We start from the raw sequence: 17,557 nt of genomic DNA, 5'->3' as shown, positions 1-17,557 counted from the left end.
GTAGCTCACCTGATCTGCAGGTCCATGATAATCTGCCGCTTATCCACATTTTCTGTATAAACCTTGACCCCGTTGACCCTCAGGGGCTACACCGCAACACAGGGAAACATTATGACCACTGCACCACTGCAGTCTTTCAACACACCAGCACCACCACCGCTCACAAACTCCCACGTGGTTAGCACAAAGTCGACCCCTCTCCTGACCCCACATGGAAACTATTTATGAAACAAGCACATATGTCAGCGACGTGCATGTATGTTCCCGCTGAAGCTCCCACACACCCTCCCCAGCTGTCCCAACGACACCTGCTGCCAGTAGTCTGTTTTGTGACTGCTGAAACAACACATGATCGGTCTAAGAACCATGCAGGAACACTAGGAGGTGCTCACTTTGTCTCCTAGATCGATCTTGCTGAAGCAGAAGGTGCTGAGGTGGGAGTTGGATTCCTTCACCGCCGGCTCGATCGTCTCGTGGAACAGTTTTTCCACAAACTGGCATATGTAGGGCCACATTTGTTTCACTGTCTGAGGGGATACAGAAAGAAAGGACTGAACTTTAAAGACAAACTGTAGTAGAGTCATGAAGGGACTGACTAAAAATGTTTCTTTTCCATCATATAAATTATTCTAAAATGCATCTAAATGTATGTGCTGTAAGACCCCTTTTTAGGCTATTCTTGCTACCTCTACAGGTACATCTTTCACACTGTGAATGATATAACTTTAAAAAATTCAAAATTCTGTTCTATTTAAGTAACTCACAAGCATCAAGCAGGGACCAACATATTAAATTTTGATGTCAGTGTCTAGATCATTTTAATGTTTACTCATGAGTGCTTTAAAATGTACATCCAGGTTGTTGCCGTGGGGATTCACAGGGGTTAATGCATTTCACTGTGCTGCGAAAAACAGGGCTGCATGTTAAGTCTGATGTGCTGCAGTGTGGCAACACTCACAGCCCCAGTGGGAAGAGGAGCGACAGACATCCCATTTACTCCTGTGTATAAAAAGCAAGTAGGAGGGCTTCACTCAAGCAAACAAATTCAAGAGACAGCCGCTCAATTCTTTACCTTGTTTAGCCACTCCACTCGCTCCACGTCAGGGAAGTGGACCTACAATGGAGAAAACAGAGCAGATAATCTCCAGTTCATGTGGGTTTCATTAAGGTTCCACATTCAATCTATGTGGAGAGATTAGTTCCACAGGCAATCTGACTTTAAATACATTAAAAATTCTTGTGTGATCATTTAAACTAAAAGCTTGTATTCAAATGTCAATTTTTATTAACTGGACTTTCATTCATATTTGTGAAATTCTTTGTTTTTCAGTTTAAAAAGCAACCACTTTGGAGAAAATCACTGCAGTCATAGCAGATAACAGGTGCAGACTCACTCTGATGAAAAACAAAAGTGTGCAGAGCGTTCTTTTCTTCCATTTTAAACGGTTTCAAAGTTCAATCCCAATTCGAAAAATGGTTTGGATTTAGCATCTTTTAACAGAATGTGATAAGATGCTAATCCTTTTTGTAATCAATCGAACGACAATACAATTAATGTTTCATCTCGAAAGGCTCAGTTGTTCACGAACAAGGATGGGGCGAGGTTCACCACTTTGTAAAACACACAACTGTATAAAGGATATTAGTACACAGGCTCGGGAACACTTTGTAAAACCATTGTCAGCAAACACAGTTACTTTGAAAATGACTGCATTCTGTTTTATTCAACCTTTATTTCACCATCATTACAACAAGGCAGAGTCTACAGCCTCACTAGCATCTCCCTGAGGCTGTAATTTGGCACAAGCTGTGCTTTGCGCTAAATCCTAATGTCACAACAACAGTTACAATGCTAACAAGCTTACGTGTAAGCAGGTGAAATGTTCATCATGTTCACATTGTAGTTTAGCCTACAAACATGCTAATATTTACCAATTTGCACTAAACACAAAGCACAGCTGAGGCTTTTAGGTAAAAGAAAGAAAATTTGACCTGCTAGATGAAAACTTAATGGGTCACCAAAGTTTCTACAATTCATCGTGAAGGGGACATGAATGTTTGTATTAAATCTTATGGCCATCCATCCAGTAGTTGAGACACTTAAAACTACAAATGTCAACCTGATGGTGATTCTAGATGAAAAGTCAGGTAATCGCCAAAGTTAGTAGGAATCATCTTCTGGGCAACATAAAAATCTGCTCCAAATTTCATGGCAATCCGTTCAATAGTAGCTTAGATACTTCAGTCTGGAACAAAGACGCTGCACTGAATGTTGTTCTTTGCAAGCATTCCAAACTGTTTCAAACAGCTGTTGTGTGCAGTGGAAATTTGTAAAGTTAATTACCTTTCCAAACCCCAAGGTCAAGTTCTATTTTTCAAAAGCTTTTGGGTTCTAATTCTGCTAAACAGAAAAGGAAAAGCTTGAAGAAGACACATCTCTTAGTCATTCAACATGTTAAATATAAGAATATATAATAGAAAGAAGATGAAGGAAAGAGGAAGATGAAAAAAGTTTCTCAACTCTATATTCTACATGAAGAATGCATTGATCATATGACCACTGCTTTCCTGTCAACATTTTGAATGTTGCATTCATGCCATCTTATATGTTATTTGCTCAAGACTGTTGAATTTACAGATAAATTAGAAAATAAAGATTACCTTAAGACTGTGCTTTTAAAATGTTGCTACATTTCTAAATAAATCCAATACCAATATTTAATATCAGTCTCATTCTAGCACTCCACAGATGTGCATACTACAACTGTGCTGTGAGACTGAGTTCCAGTTTGACTAATCTTCTCGAACGGTCAAAGTAAATCAGGCATTGATTTAACACGAGGTAAAGGAAATGCAGAGAATGAAGTCAATACCGTGCACAAAGGTGCGCAGCCATCCACACACCATGTTAATAAATAACACATATACAACCCTACTTCTCTATCACATTGATTTGAAGTCGTTTATTCCCTAATCTCAACCGTAAGACAAAGTGACGGATCTGGCCGGGGTGCTGGTGAGATATGAGATGTGGTGCGACAGCTACAAGGGGCAGCACTATTCCTCATGGAGGCAGCAAAAGTGCTTATCCAGCATTTATGTCAAAGTGTGGATAAAGCAGAGAAAAGAGCAGGAGGAGGGGGAACAGAAAGTTCTACTTAATATGACAGATTCAGGCCTATAGTTTGTACATTGTGAGGTGTAAACAATATAATCTTCTGGAAGGGACGCTGGCATGGCTTCATTATCACAGCTGACACAGTGACCTTGTTCAGAAAATGCAGGTGAAGTAATGGATGTTATACTCAAAAGGATGCATTTAAGTGCTGGCTGAGAAAACTGAGCTGTGCAGCAGAGTGGGTGCAGAGCGTCTCAATTATTTAGCTCGTTGCTGTGTTGTTGTGGTTTAGGTCTTGAGAGTGTAATTAACACTTTTCAAACTATTCTCCCTTCGTTCAGACTGCCTAAACTAAGCAAGTAATGTTATCAGGACAGAACTCAAAATATAAACTTGTTATTAATTAAACATTATATAGCTAATGAAGCATCAGACTTATATCTTCAAAAAATGCAAAAGTATCACATTGAGAGATACAGCAGACATCACTCCTACTGATTTCAGACACACACTGTAATGCTTACCTTTCAAACTTACGGTACATCTCATATGTCACACTGACATAAATGCAACTATGTGTTTCTGCTCCAATGCACACAATGTGAATCGTCTTAACAACACACATATCAGAAAACTGAACTCAAGCAGCATTTTGGCCTCCTTCTTTACTACTGTTTGTGTCCCAAGTGACATCCAAAAATCTACAGTGTAATGTTTTATGTATAATTACATTGGACGATTAAAGATGAATACTGTCACTTTTGCAGCTACTTTCAAATCCTTAGCGAATCTTTTTATACAACTCCCCAAAAACTGGGAAAGATAGACAGCAAATTTGTGGAACGCTCCAAAAACACCTGTCTGGAACATTCCACAGGTAAACAGGTTGATTGGTGACAGGTGATAGTATCATGATTGGGTATGAAAGGAGCACCCTGGAAAGGCTCAGTCGTTCACAAGCGGGGATGCAGCGAGGTTCACCACTTTGTGATCACATGATTGAATAAAGAATGTTACTACACGAGCTCAGGAACATTTCGTAAAACTGTTTTAAACACAGTCAATTTGTAAATGACTGCATTCTGTTATGATGCATGTTACATGCAGCATCCCAACTTTTTTGGAATCAGGGTTATAGTATATGATGGTTTAAAGAAGAGAAAAGCCTTCTACCTAGATGGCAGTGTGTGTGTGTGTGTGTGTGTGTGTGTGTGTGTGTGTTTCCTGAAGGTTTCTCCCCAATTGAACTAATGCCTGAGTCTGTTGTGATGCTTGCTCATATATAAGTGAATAAATATAGCAGTTAGTGAGACAGTGTGAGATTTTTTTTCATTTAAATTCCCATGTGATACTAAGCTCAGACCCATACTGATACGTTCACTGTAAGTAGCTGCTACCCCACCCATACAATGACTCATCCCAGATGAAAACATCTGAGGGTATAAACTGGAACAAGGTGGAGTGCACTGCAGGAATAGAAGTTTGGGAATGGTGCACTCCTGCTTAAAAAGCTTTTGTGACAGCAGTGACATGTCTATTAAGGCTCACTTTAGCGTAGTGGGGAGAAACTTGCCGTAGCCAAGATTTGGAAGCTGTAACTGGTGAAAATCCAGACCCCTGATGACAGCACAGTATCGGCACAGTGGTACGTGCTCAGTTTGTCAGTCTGAGACAGGCTAATCAATCACTGTAAAGCCCCTGAAGGTGTAATGTGATTTCTTGCAACCGTCATGGACAGCCACACCAGGTATGACAAGAGTTACATGTAGTGCTCGACTTGCAGTTTCTATCAACCGCAGATTTAAGGCATTGGGGTGCTGAGGCCATTCAATAATACTTTTTCCCTTTAAGTGGGATGCTGCTGCTCTACCCCATCTAGCTTCTACATGCCCATTTAATGGCCTCAATGCCTCCTCAGCCATGTGTCAGCGGAATAAGCTTTTTACTGTTCTCCAAACATGAGGCTGCACTTCACGTCACTGACCAGCTGAGCTGTGCATCTTGGATGAGTCTGATACGGAAAAGGTTGGGTTTGTAGATTAGTTGGGCTAACAGATAAGTTAGATAGGTTAAGGAGAAGAGGCTCACTTTAATTTGCGGTTCATTTGAGCAGTATTATGTGCGTGGATAGCACTTGGTTAAATGCAATCGAATTAGTGATTTCCAAACTGGACTCCTGGGACCATCTGGTATCCTAAAAAACATCATCGTGACAGTCGTGAAAAGAGGTCTCTAAATTTCAATCCAATTTCCTCTCCAGATTATACACAAGGCACTAATAAATATGAGGGGGCTCCTACAGTTTCTCACTGTCCACTGGACTTCCATTATAGTCAATACAGAAGAGAATATAGAATTTAAAATTCTGACACAGAAAGACTGTATTACCTTCATCAGGGACACTAAGTGCATTTATATTATATATCAATTATTAGAACCCCCTAAAAGATGACAGGGCATTTACTTTGAGATGCTTCCCCTGAATGCTATTATGCAGCTCCCTCCAGACACCAGTTAACAACATGGATTACATGGTGTTTTACAAGCCTCTTTCAAAGTCACTAGTGCTGGAGTAAAGTCACATAACGTGGCATTTTTAGGGAAAAATATTTATGACTATTTTAGATATATATACACATATATATTATATATAACATATAATTATGTTATTATGTTTTTATCCGAACTGTATTGGGTACCACTTGATTACATTGGACCTATGTTATCTCATCAATTTACATACTGGGTCTACTGAGTGTCTTACACTCAGTAGACCCAGTGTGACCCAGTAGACCCCCTGAACAAAAACCCTGAACACTGAACTGTTAACCCTGAATGGAAAAGTCAAGAACTCCAATTTTATCTCGCAAGTGTTGCAGTAATAGAGTGACTTAACTGCAAGAGAGATAGCAGCCTGAATCCCAAAATAACAGGGACCCTGTGAGCATGTTTCCTTTCCAGCGTGGTGTCTGGTTTACCATTGTACGCTGCTGTATTTAGACTGGGACTCAGTCTAATGTCACTGCTGGGGGAACAGCTGCTCCATCACAGCTTTACAGCTCAACTCTGCTCCTCATGCTCTTTGTCAGCTGATTGTTTTTCCTGGAAACTCAAAAAGATTTAGCACAAAAATACCACACGGTCTTCGGGGAACCGGCTCAGCTCGGATAAACGACCGTGAACATTATTTCATCTACTGTATTTCAGAGTGTCTTACCCATGGCGGTAAATCAGAGGTCGTCAGACTCTGCTTGACACTTCTCTCCTCCTGCTCAAAGAAAGCAAGAGCTCGACTCAGTCGGCTGTGCTTCCCTCCCGTGTTTCTCCTCCACCAGAAAAAAATTACAAGTCCGATCAACAGCCAGCTGAAACTGAACTCAAAATAGCCCAGTGCGTAAATGGGGAAAATGAGAACAAACGTTTTTGCAAGGTGAACCCAGGTCTGGGTCAGCTCGCTAGTGGAGGACACCGGGGTGTCGTCGGGTATGTTCCCCGCTGAGGGATGCGGAAAGTTGGGTTGAGCGGGGCTCGGCACGGCGTGTCCGTTCTCCTTAATTGAAGCGGGGCTCGCATTGTGGGAATGGGCTCCTCGTACATCTGTCATGTTGTCTCTAGACATGTCCGTCTTCAAAATGTTAAAATGCGGGTCAAGTGGGGAGACACGGTTCCCATGTGCGGGCGGACCGAAGCGGTTCCTTTGGGGACCCTGTTCTCACGTCGGCTCAACTGCACACCAGCCCATTGCCCTCGGAGGAATCGTTGGCATTGACCACTTTAGAACGAACGATAAAAAGCTTCTGAGCGCATTTCTTGATTATAATGGCCAGCTGAGCCGGTCCAATCCACAGCTCTACTCGTCCTTGCTCCTCACAGGTTTGAAATGACAGTTTCCTAAAACGCACAGGGATCATGCACCGTGCGCTCCCTGTGGTGCCTGTAGCCTAGCTAAAAATGAAAAATACTGCCATCTGGTTCTCACTCGCGGTAAACACAGCCTCTAAGTATCAGATGTGTTAATACCCCGGTAACGTCAAGAACACGGAAAAATAGCCATTCTTAAAGTAAACGGAAGAACCATTATATGTAAGTGTGGATATTTCAAACAAATACGTATCTTACTGCCTAGCTAGCTGGCTATAAAATGCCAGAGCCGTTAAAATAAGAACGTGTGTAGAATGACGAGCACAGAGAAATCGATCAACAGACGTGTTTTACAGCGAACCTCAAAATGAACCAAAACTCACTTAGCAGCAACCAGGGGAACTGGTGTCGAACGTCATAATCGTTTAAGCAAACTTCAAACATTTTTATTCGTTTTGTTAAAAAATACAGATTTTATAGCGAAGTCGTTAGCCGTTGCCAGGGCGACTGGTTGTTGATTCCAGGGATTGCTCTGTTAGTGATTAATAAGCCTGTTGTCAAGTTGAAGTGACGCGTCTCCTTGGTTTCAAATAACTGCGCTTGCGCACTTGGAATTCACCATCATGGCGGCGTCATTACAAAACTATGAGCTAATTTTCGGCGATTGAGTGACTTCAGAAATAAATGGACAAATGAGAACATGCAAAGCGACAAGGTAATTGCTTTGTCTTTGACCTTACCGTATGCGGACTAAAGCTGGGGAATATATGTTCAATAAATAACGTCATGTCCGCCGTGGTAGTTACCAAATGTTAGTTATCTTTAGAAATGAACGTGTTTTTGTTTGATTGAATGGAATATATTTGGTCTGATGTAAACATATGTTTATATTGTCTTTGAATGAGCTTTGATTTGATCATTTAGTGAATACAAAGAATCTATTTATTTAGAAAATCACCAAGGAAGACACATGGAGACCATCTGACCTGAGAAGACACATCAGGGTAAGTTTTAGAGAGCGTGGGAAAGCACTGCATGTAACAGTGATTCAAGCTGTATTTAAATCAATAGACTAAATTTCATCCAAATAATGTAAATGGTTTTATTTTGTCTTTTTCTTAGGAAGAAGGACATGGTGACGAGAGAAAGCACCGTGGTGGGGAATCCCTAGAGAGACGCCGCAGAGACCTAGAGAAGGAGTCTAGACGAGAGAGAGAGAAGCACAGGGAAAGGGAGACTACAAGAGAGAGAAGAGATGAAGATGAAAAAAACAGATATGCAGATCGACGGAAAGAGGGCTCACGAGATAGGAGAGGTGATAAGGAAAGGGATAGAAGAGATGAGAAGGACAGGGAGAAGAGAAGGGAAAGAGACAAGATGGTAGACGAAAAGAGGTATGGTGATGACTACAGAGAGCACAGAGAGAGAAGGCGAGATAGAGAGGAAAGGTATGAAAAGGAGAGGGACAAGGAAAGTCACAGAGACAAGGAGAAAGAGAGGGAAAGATATAGAGAGAGGCACAATGAGGAGGACAGGGACAAAAGGAGAGAAGAGAAAGACAAGGAAAGAAGGAGAGAACAACGAGACAGAGAGCACAGGTCTGAGAGGGAGAGAAGGAGACATAAGGAAAGCAGAGAGGGAGAGAGAGATCAGATAGAAAAGCATGATAAAGAGAGGAGAGATCGGCATGGAGAGAGAGAGAGACACAAAGATGATTATGAAGACAAGAGGAATGACAAAGAGCGACGAGAGAGACACGGAGACAGAAAGAATTCGGAGCTGAGGGAGGAAAGAGGTAATGCCACAGCAGAGCGTTCACTTAGCTTGCCATGTTCACAGGATTATTATTTATATGTGGGGTCGACAACTGTGATTTCAGAGCACAAAGACGAACATAGACGACATAAAGAGGAGAGAGAGAGGAGACACAAAGAGAGAGGAAATCATGTAAGAATCTGCAGTTATATTATTGTCCATCACTGTTTTTAATTTTGAATAATTGATTAACACTTATCTGTCTATATCCCACACCTCTAGAGCATTTCACTTCAGAGTTGTGACTAGTGGCTTTAATTGTAGTAGTGTCAAAAATCCTTTGATTGCATCTTGTTTTTTGGATTTTGCTGCTCTCCAGGATGAACAGTGGAAGCGTGACAGTGAATCCAGGGTGCATCGAGACTTAAAGGGGTCAAGTGAAGAGGTCAGGCATCACCGTGGTGACAGAGAGCGAGCGGAACGGGACACACACAGGGAGAGAAGGCACAGAGAGGGGGAAGACCTGCAAAGAAATCATCACAGAGACAGAACCAGCTCCAACAAATCAGCATCTGACAAAAGTCACAGGCATGAGACTAAAACTGAGGTTTGTATGCACACAAGATGCCTGTACACTGTAATATGTAGATCCTTTTATTTTATTTTGTTTATAGTTCCCAACTTAAGTGTGTGCCTTTTTTTCCCCATGTATCATTTTTGCGATCCAGGATGCAGCAAAGGTATCTGACCACTGCGCAGCTAGTGTGGCAGGTGTAGCAGACAGAGAGGAGCCTGTAAGATGCTTTGTTACTTTGCTGTGCATTTCCGGATTTCTTTTTGTTTTAAGTCTGGCGGTTTCTTATTCCCATTGTTAACTGGCTGAACATTGATATTATAATACCAGTATGACCTCACGGCTACATTTCCTTTTCTTGCATGAAAGCAAACAGTATTTCAGCTCACAGCACAGCTTGTTATATGATGTTATGAGCTGAAACTGGAAGAAATAAGCTTGAACTGATGAACTTGGTCTTGTGAGCCATCTGCTGTCTGCACTGCATGCACTGCACTCTTATTCAGCTTCAGTTTCACTGTTATGCAGCACCATCCCGAAGAGTCTTTGAACACTTATTTAAGTATGTAACATATTTTCTACTTCATGCTTTCATGTCACAGCTGCAGATTGTCAATGATGAAGATTTGGCTGACCAGGAATATGAGGATGACTTTGAGGTAATAATATAGCCTTCTAGGTCACTTACTATAGAACCATGTTTTTAGGATTTTTAGGGGGGGGGGGTTAGTTTTCTTAGGTTTCTCATTGTGATTACATTTTTGTTTTTTAACGTTTACTTGTCTTTGTGTTACTTTTGCATGCTGTAATCGATTTATGTTCTAAGAAACTGGTGAGTATTCATAGCTTTTTATAAGTGCAGCCAGTTGTAGTTTTTAGAAGATGTAAAGTTTGTGCTCATTCATATTTATTTGCATTAAACATATTAAATGTAATAAGCAAGAAATAAATCCCCAGTCATAGCTCCTAATACATTTCTCGGCTCAAAGGATTATGAGGAGGATTTTGAGGAGATGGATGAGAGTGCAAATGAAGGTGAAGACGAGAAGGAGCCACAGCATCCAGAGGTGGGAGAAGAGAGGGAGGAACTCACAGCACAAAGGAGGAAGGAAATTGAAGCAATTCAGAGAGCCATGGATGAAGAGAACGAGAGAGTCGGAACAGCTCAGTCCAGACAAATTACAAGCAGAGAGGAGGAAGATGGGCCTAAATGGTCCAGGGGTAAAGTTGTTTCTACCCAAAATATATGCACTTGGTGTTATTACATGTGACAGCGTACCCAGATTTGTTTGTTCCTGTCTGAGTTAAAGCATATTTTGTGCAGAATTGCACAAGATATAATGCATCTTTGCTGCTCTGTGAATAGGATCCGAAAAGACCCAGAGCAGAGCCTCCCAACGTGGAAAGTTTATCGACTTTGTGGCCGCAAAGCAGCGTGAAGTCAGCAAGAAAGTTGCCACAAAACAGAAGTAGGTTAACTTGCAATAAATACATTCATGTTAAATGGATAATTGGAATATGGTTGAATAACTTGTGTTTTTTTAGCACATTTCATGATTATTTTAGCACATTTTATGAGCTCTAGAACTGTATCTTCAATATGTATTTTTTCTGGCCACAGAAAACGCAGCACGGAGCTCCTTCGCTTAATCGATCTGGATTTCTCGATGACATTCTCCCTTTTGGATCTCCCACCTGTTAATGAATATGACATGTATATCAGAAGCTTTGGAACTGCAAACACGAAGCAGGTCAGTATGTGTTTCTGTTGCCTCATTTGGTTTACACAGATGCCTGCAGCCAAATATAAAAGAGAAAAGGATAATGTCCATTTCTAAATAACGTGTGAAAACTTGGTCCTTGTCAGGCTTATGTTCAGTGTAATGAGGACAATGCAGACAGAGACATCCAGACAGAGGAGATAGAGATGTGTGAGAAGTGGACGCAGCATCCTCCAGAGCACAGCGGGGCCTGTGGTGGTAAGGAACAACCAAGATTGTTCTCCCATGACCTCAGAGTTTGCATGTTTAATAACAAGGATTTTGTTGTGACAGATCTGAACCTTGCTCATGAAGCACGAGACAGATCCATAAGTGAAGCCAACTTCGATTCACAGCGTCTGACAGCATTTATGCGCTCAGCCTCACAGGTTGTCTTTTTGTTTGTACACAGTTCAAAAAATGTAGCAGTTGTTTACATCCTACATGAAGGTTGCTATGGCTGTAGCGAAGGCCTGTTTTCTTTGTGTGTTGTGACTGAATCAAGGTCATGGTGGTCCTGCTGGAAGAGGATCGAGCTGAGAGAAAATCCCAGAGGAAGCTGAGGTCTCAAACAGACACGCTGTCTTTCAGCGATGGAAGTTTACAGCTCAACACCAAGCTGCCTTTTCTTTATGGTATGCACGTGTTTTAGCAGCTGCTTTTTGTAGCATGTGGCTCATGGCACTTGTGATTATACTACTCAGGTAGCTCTTCCAATGGATCGCACTATTTTTGATCAATTGCAGGTCGCAGCATCAGCGTGGTGCACTTCTCTCAGGTGCAGAGGCACACCATGATGTCAGTCCACAGCCCTACAACGAAGCCCAGTGCTGTGCGTCTGGACAGCTGCACCATCATCTGCATCTGGAACATTTGGGAGCCATCCAGACCCCAAAAAGTCCTTGTCTATGAATCTGAGGTGACATTTTCAGGTTCCTTTTTCAATTATAGCAATGGTAGTAAAACAACCATAAATATGCAAACTTACTTTCAGGGCATTCTAGAGACTTAAAAACTTGAGATTGACATTTTATGTGATAGGAGAAGGAGACAGCTTCAGCCATTTGGTCTACCTGTCTTAGATCAAGATGCACCAGTAACTTTAATGCTCACTGCAGGTGCAGTGTTGCTGCTTCAGCTCCGGAAAGGCCACATTGGTGTTTGCAGGCACGTCAGTTGGCTCTGTGGTGCTGTGGGACCTGAGGGAGCATGCTCGTAACCATTATCGCCTGAAGATAGGAGAGGATGAGTGGACTTTTCGACAGCCCACCTTCTCCACTGGTATGTCAAAGATGATGGTTAATTTTTTTTCAATGCATGATGTGGTTGGCTGAGAGGTTAATAGCACAGATGTACATTTTATTCCTCTGTTCCACTTTATCTCAAATGTAGTCATTATATAAAGAAGGTGGTGATTTCCCCAGGGGTTTCTGTGGGGTTCACCAAATGAAATTTAAGACATATATTTTTAACACCACACAGAATGTAATTTAAGAACTGTTTGACAGTCATATCAGCCAAAGTATGAAAAATATCAATGAAAACGAATGATAAGACCTAGGGTTACTTTCCATGTGCATTTATTTATTGATGATTTGCCAGCAGCATATAACAATAATTCCTTATTATACCATTAATTTATCATTAGTCATGACCTGGACAGGCAGGAGAAAATGGCTGGCTTTCTGACCGGATGGATGGATGGATGGATGAATCAATCAAAAAACATCTATTTTTAAAATTCATTTATGGTGTGCATATGAATTTTAGGTCAATGGCGCTGGGGATTTTCCAGCCAGTTTTTCCTTAAACCACATACAAAAGCATTTTACAAGTAATGTCGAGATCTTTTTTTTTTCTGAGGAAACCAAAATCAATGTTTTTTAACGTCAGAGTGTTTCCAGAGCTTGTTTAATGTCTGCTTTATTTTAAGAATATAAAGCCCCTTGATCTTTCACTCGGCCATCTTTGTAGTTTGTATTTCACTCTGTGCTCTGCAATCCCAAGAAAATGAATGTCAGAAGGCAATAGATGACAAACATCCTTATTTACTGTGTATGGTGATTCTGCACGGCCCCTGCTCCTTCTCTCACTTAAAGTTCAGAGGCTGTTTTCTTATGTAACAGAACCTTTGATTTAGTGTGTGCTGATATCCTCTCTTCTATCACCTTGTCAACGCAGATGCCGTGATGGCCAGTGCAGGTCATTTCTCATCTGTGACCTCTGTAGAAGTTGTCCCCTCCACTGTAGTGGGGGGGCTGAGGCCAGAGGTTCCCCTTTTGGCATCTGAGGAAGGTAAGGAATGGAAAATCCAATGATCAGGATCATGTGTATCATTGTATGAATGTACTATATGTTTCTGCCATTCGCAGTTGGTTTTATATTTAATTGTTATTCTGTTTACAATCCAGAGTCGTCAGGATTGTCATTCCAGCTGGCTTCTCTGGATGAAAGTGGGGTTTTAAATTTCTGGGTAGGTTGTGCAACAAAGCAGTACAAATACAGATAGCACATACTTTCTCTTTACTCCAGAGGTTTTCAAACTGAGGCATGCATGGGGGGGTGGGGGCACAGGAGAGTTAAAGCAGGAACGCAGTGGGAGAAATGTGAGGAGAAGATACTATGTGAGGTGAAAGCGACATGTGCATGCCAGTGGTCTAAAAGTAGCAGGAAGTAATTTATTGTAATAATTATTATTGTACACCTCATGGAGGCAATTAAGGTACATTTAAAACCTTTAACACCTGATTGCCACAATTTGTGTAAAAAATCACACTCCTTCTCAGAGTCATAACTCTGTCAAACATACAGACATGATACACATATTTTCAAACACAGTGTGACTTAGACTTCCCAAGGATATCTTATCTCCTATGTCCATTGCAAATAAGTGACCATAAATCATAGAAAAAAAGGTGCCTCCTTATAATTTCAGAACTTGCTTGAGAATCATTGTGTTTTTATGTTTTTTTCAGTGTCAGAGACATCCAGTGATAGTTGTCTGTGCATCCATGGGTCTCTGGTAAAGAGGAATTGTTAATAGGCAATTCGACATACTGTTAATGCTGCCAATATGCCACATTTCCAACAAATACACACAAAAAAAAACAACAGTTGTAGCCCACAGCTAAATCACTGACTCCATGGGACCATTATACATTCGGTTTGCACCATCCTTTGTGGTGCACTTTGTGCATAATTACAATCTTAATATAAGTAAGACAAGGTATCATAATAGGAGTGACACAATCCATTAATATTAAAAAAATGTATATTACTAAGGCTCAGAATGGCACTCTAGTCTATCGTGTATCCATTCATATACAGATATTCGCCCTGTGTTGACAACCGCTGCTCTACACAAACAGCAAAGTTATACCATGATGGACTTTCATGACTTCCTCCCTGTGTCCTTTAGGTGGTAGTGGAACTCCCAAAAGCTAACGAGGCCGGCTCACCAACAGATCTAGGTAAGGCACGCACTCTCTTTCCACAAACTTACTCAGCTTTCTCACACATGTGGTACCAGCTTCAGCCGCTTTCTCGCTCTCTCTTGCAGGGCTCAGGCCTGGGGGCAAAGTAAAGTTACTTCACAGCTCCTCCCTCCTCACTGCTGAGAGGTGAGATTGATAAATAGCTTATGATGATCATCTGTCACTGCCAGCCACTGGGCTCAAAATACCCCACAATGTCTTTGCCCAGTGGAACGCAGCTGCTCAGTCGTGGTCATAAGATCTTGTTTGTTATGTGCTGCTGGCTGTTGTTTGTGTCACCTCAACGTTTGATGGAAACATATCTATGGTCATGTATGTGCAGAGTGAATGTGCAGCAGCGTTGTGTTCCACTGTTGCATGGTTTGTTTTTGGCTGGGAATGTTGTAACCTTTCACCTGTGCTCTGGCACTTTTCTCCCTCTCTTGGACTGTCTGGCTCTCAGGGTATCACCACGAGAAGCAGTGAAAATGGGGCCGTTACAGACACTTCATTTGAAATTCCTTCCAACAGACTCCAATCATTTCTTTATTGGCACCAATATGGTGAGCATAATCTTGTCTACTGATGTCCTTTAAAATTAACCATGTGAAGATATTAAGAAATGATTTCCACCTCAATAACAGTTTTGGTCATTTTGTGATGGTGTATTAATATAATTTCTGTCTAGGGTCTGGTCAATCATGGAACGAGTCACGGTTTGAAGGCTCCGCCAAGGTTTTACAGGTTTCAGGAGGTGGGAGTTCGACCTGTTGACATCAGCTCAATCCACTTTTCTCCCTTCATGCGGCACTTGTTCTTGGTGAGAGTGCATTTTTTTGGAATTAGAAAGTCATATTTTCATTGCCTCCATAGAAATGTTGAAGTACAGCAGCAGTGGCCTGCAAGGATTTAATGCTGTAAACAAAAGCAAGAAAACTGCTCTCATTTATCAGTACCATGTAAAAGCTTAAATAATAATATACTATATAATGTACATTGAAACCTTTTTTCCACTTGTTCCAGGTGGGTTGTGGGGATGGCAGCATCAGGCTGCATGCAGTCAGCCATGAGCAGCCTGTGGCAGAGTGGAAGGACAGTGCAGCTGGTGAACCAGTGGTCTCACTGCAGTGGGCTCAAACCAGACCAGCAGTCTTCTGTGTACTGGATGCAGCCTCTAACCTCCACATATGGGACCTGCTGGAAAATGACAGAGAGCCTGTGGTCACTGAAAGGATGAATTCTGACAGGTAGAATCAGACAGAGAAGAGGGATGATCTTTTTCTGAGGAATGTTTGATTTGTTGTACTGATATGTGGTGCATGTGTTCTGCTGTCTCCTCAGGGTGACTGCCATGGCTGTGTTTGGAGACGCAGGACAACAAAACGTATATTCAGGAATAGCACTGGCACATGAGTCAGGAACAATAGAAATGCAGTATTTCACAAGAAATTTGACTGCGCCCATTACTGCTGAAGAGGAGAAGTTGGAGAGTATGATGACTGAGGCCTTCTGAAAACTGCATCTCATATGGCTGCATTGATGTGTTTGTGTTTCAGAAGATTTGCTGCATTTTTAAACTCCACAAGAGCATAAAGATCAATTTATAAGTCTGTTTTTGTCACGGTCACATTGTATAGTTTATAGCTTGTAGCATATAGAATGTGGCTGAATACCAAAGATCCTCCACAGAGGCCACAATTCATTTAATATCCTCCATAATTACATTATAAGAATTAAATAATGTAAATGTTTGTTGATGTAAATATTTCTACTGTTGACTGATATTGATTAATGTAAAATATTTGTACAGTATCAACTAGTTTAATTTTTATTAAATAAACTGAGCATATCTGTAGTTGTGTTTTTTATGCACCTGCTTAACACATCATCATCATCTCCAAATTTTATTCCTCAACTTTAAGATCTCTCCAAAATGTCAAGTCTTCATGATCTAAGATAAAGCAAGCATGTTTTCATCTCAAATGTGTAAATTTACAGGTTTTTATTATGTTTTGTTTTTCAGAGAGAGAGAATTAATAATAAAGTAAGATTTAATTTAACTAGAAATGTTAATCATAAATAAACTAAATCTTCAAATTTGGAGACACTGGGTTTTCACTAGACATACTGTATACAAAGAATGCAATTCCGATGGTCTATCTATCTATCTATCTATCTATCTATCTATCTATCTATCTATCTATCTATCTATCTATCTATCTATCTATCTATCTATTTATTTATTTATTTATTTATTAGCCTAAAGATATTCAAATGTAATATACCCTTACATCAAATAAGATATCCAGTAACAGATATCCAACCATCCCAAAGAACTTTAATACATGACCTCACTGTCCTCAATGTTAGTTATTTTGGTCGTGTTTTAAACCACAGGGCCACTTTTAATTTATTTCATTTGAAGAAGCCAAATGTGAGAAGCCATTTTTGCTGCTTCAAGTCAAGCTAGTCCGACCTGCAGCCATGGATGTAGCCGAGCAACCCGTTGCATGGCAACACTGAGCTCCTCACGCTGTGGCTGGGAACCGAGGGAACAAACTTTTAGCGCACTTAACGCTAGCTTTGTTCATTGTTTTTAGGTAAATAAACATAACATTGTATTGATTAAAGACGCACTGCTGCATCCGGGCTACACACGTACTTGTTGTTTGAAGGTAAACATGAATATTAACTTAGTTTAGCCAACTTTTGGGATTATACATAACGTTATAAATCTTCAATTTTATAGATGACCTAAAAAAGCTGAAGTTAGCTAAGCTAGTCTTTAGCTCAAGGAGTGACGTTCTCGTTAGCTAAAAGGTAAGTTATTTTTGTTGACTGGTTGTCTTTTAATGATGACTTGTGTTGAAACCATGTTTTGTCCACTAGCTAATTGGTGTGCCTTATATCTCTTACTGAATTGCCAAATAGCATAACGTTTTTTCTCTCCAGACATTTCTAAACAGATAACAGACAAAAAGTGACATGCTGGCCTTCAGAAATTTAAATAGTGTAA

At 40.8% G+C, this 17,557-nt stretch overlaps 2 protein-coding genes across 4 annotated transcripts in view; one reads left to right on the top strand and one right to left on the bottom strand.

Moving 5' to 3' along the window:
• Positions 1-6,979, bottom strand: part of esyt2b (extended synaptotagmin-like protein 2b) — a 30,676-nt gene extending 23,697 nt beyond the window's left edge. Inside the window, exons 1-4 of the mRNA XM_041961341.1 lie at positions 6,336-6,979; positions 1,073-1,114; positions 393-527; positions 10-86 (exon numbers count right to left, since the gene is read on the bottom strand). Coding sequence (XP_041817275.1) covers positions 10-86; positions 393-527; positions 1,073-1,114; positions 6,336-6,737 — 656 coding nt within the window. The 5' untranslated portion in view covers positions 6,738-6,979. The remainder of the gene's footprint in view (positions 1-9; positions 87-392; positions 528-1,072; positions 1,115-6,335) is intronic.
• Positions 6,980-7,587: 608 nt separating this feature from the next.
• dync2i1 (dynein 2 intermediate chain 1) lies at positions 7,588-16,384 on the top strand. Of its 3 annotated transcripts, XM_041961393.1 has the most exons (24): positions 7,588-7,694; positions 7,930-7,983; positions 8,102-8,774; positions 8,859-8,926; positions 9,114-9,341; positions 9,463-9,528; positions 9,911-9,967; positions 10,135-10,140; positions 10,298-10,529; positions 10,675-10,777; positions 10,930-11,059; positions 11,176-11,287; positions 11,363-11,457; positions 11,574-11,703; positions 11,815-11,987; positions 12,187-12,349; positions 13,250-13,363; positions 13,480-13,541; positions 14,487-14,538; positions 14,628-14,688; positions 15,005-15,104; positions 15,230-15,361; positions 15,565-15,788; positions 15,883-16,384. In XM_041961393.1, the coding sequence occupies exons 1-24, from the start codon at positions 7,680-7,682 to the stop codon at positions 16,052-16,054; spliced, it is 3,222 nt and encodes a 1,073-aa protein (XP_041817327.1). In that variant the 5' UTR covers positions 7,588-7,679; the 3' UTR covers positions 16,055-16,384. The 3 variants fall into 3 exon arrangements, with proteins under 3 accessions (XP_041817327.1, XP_041817329.1, XP_041817328.1); XM_041961395.1 differs by lacking the exon at positions 9,463-9,528; XM_041961394.1 differs by lacking the exon at positions 10,135-10,140.
• The last annotated feature ends 1,173 nt before the right edge of the window (positions 16,385-17,557 follow it).

Source organism: Chelmon rostratus, chromosome 20, assembly GCF_017976325.1.
Source record: "Chelmon rostratus isolate fCheRos1 chromosome 20, fCheRos1.pri, whole genome shotgun sequence".
Lineage (NCBI taxonomy): Eukaryota > Metazoa > Chordata > Actinopteri > Chaetodontiformes > Chaetodontidae > Chelmon > Chelmon rostratus.
Note: the sequence above shows the minus strand (reverse complement) of the source record. Positions and strands in the feature narration are given on the sequence as shown.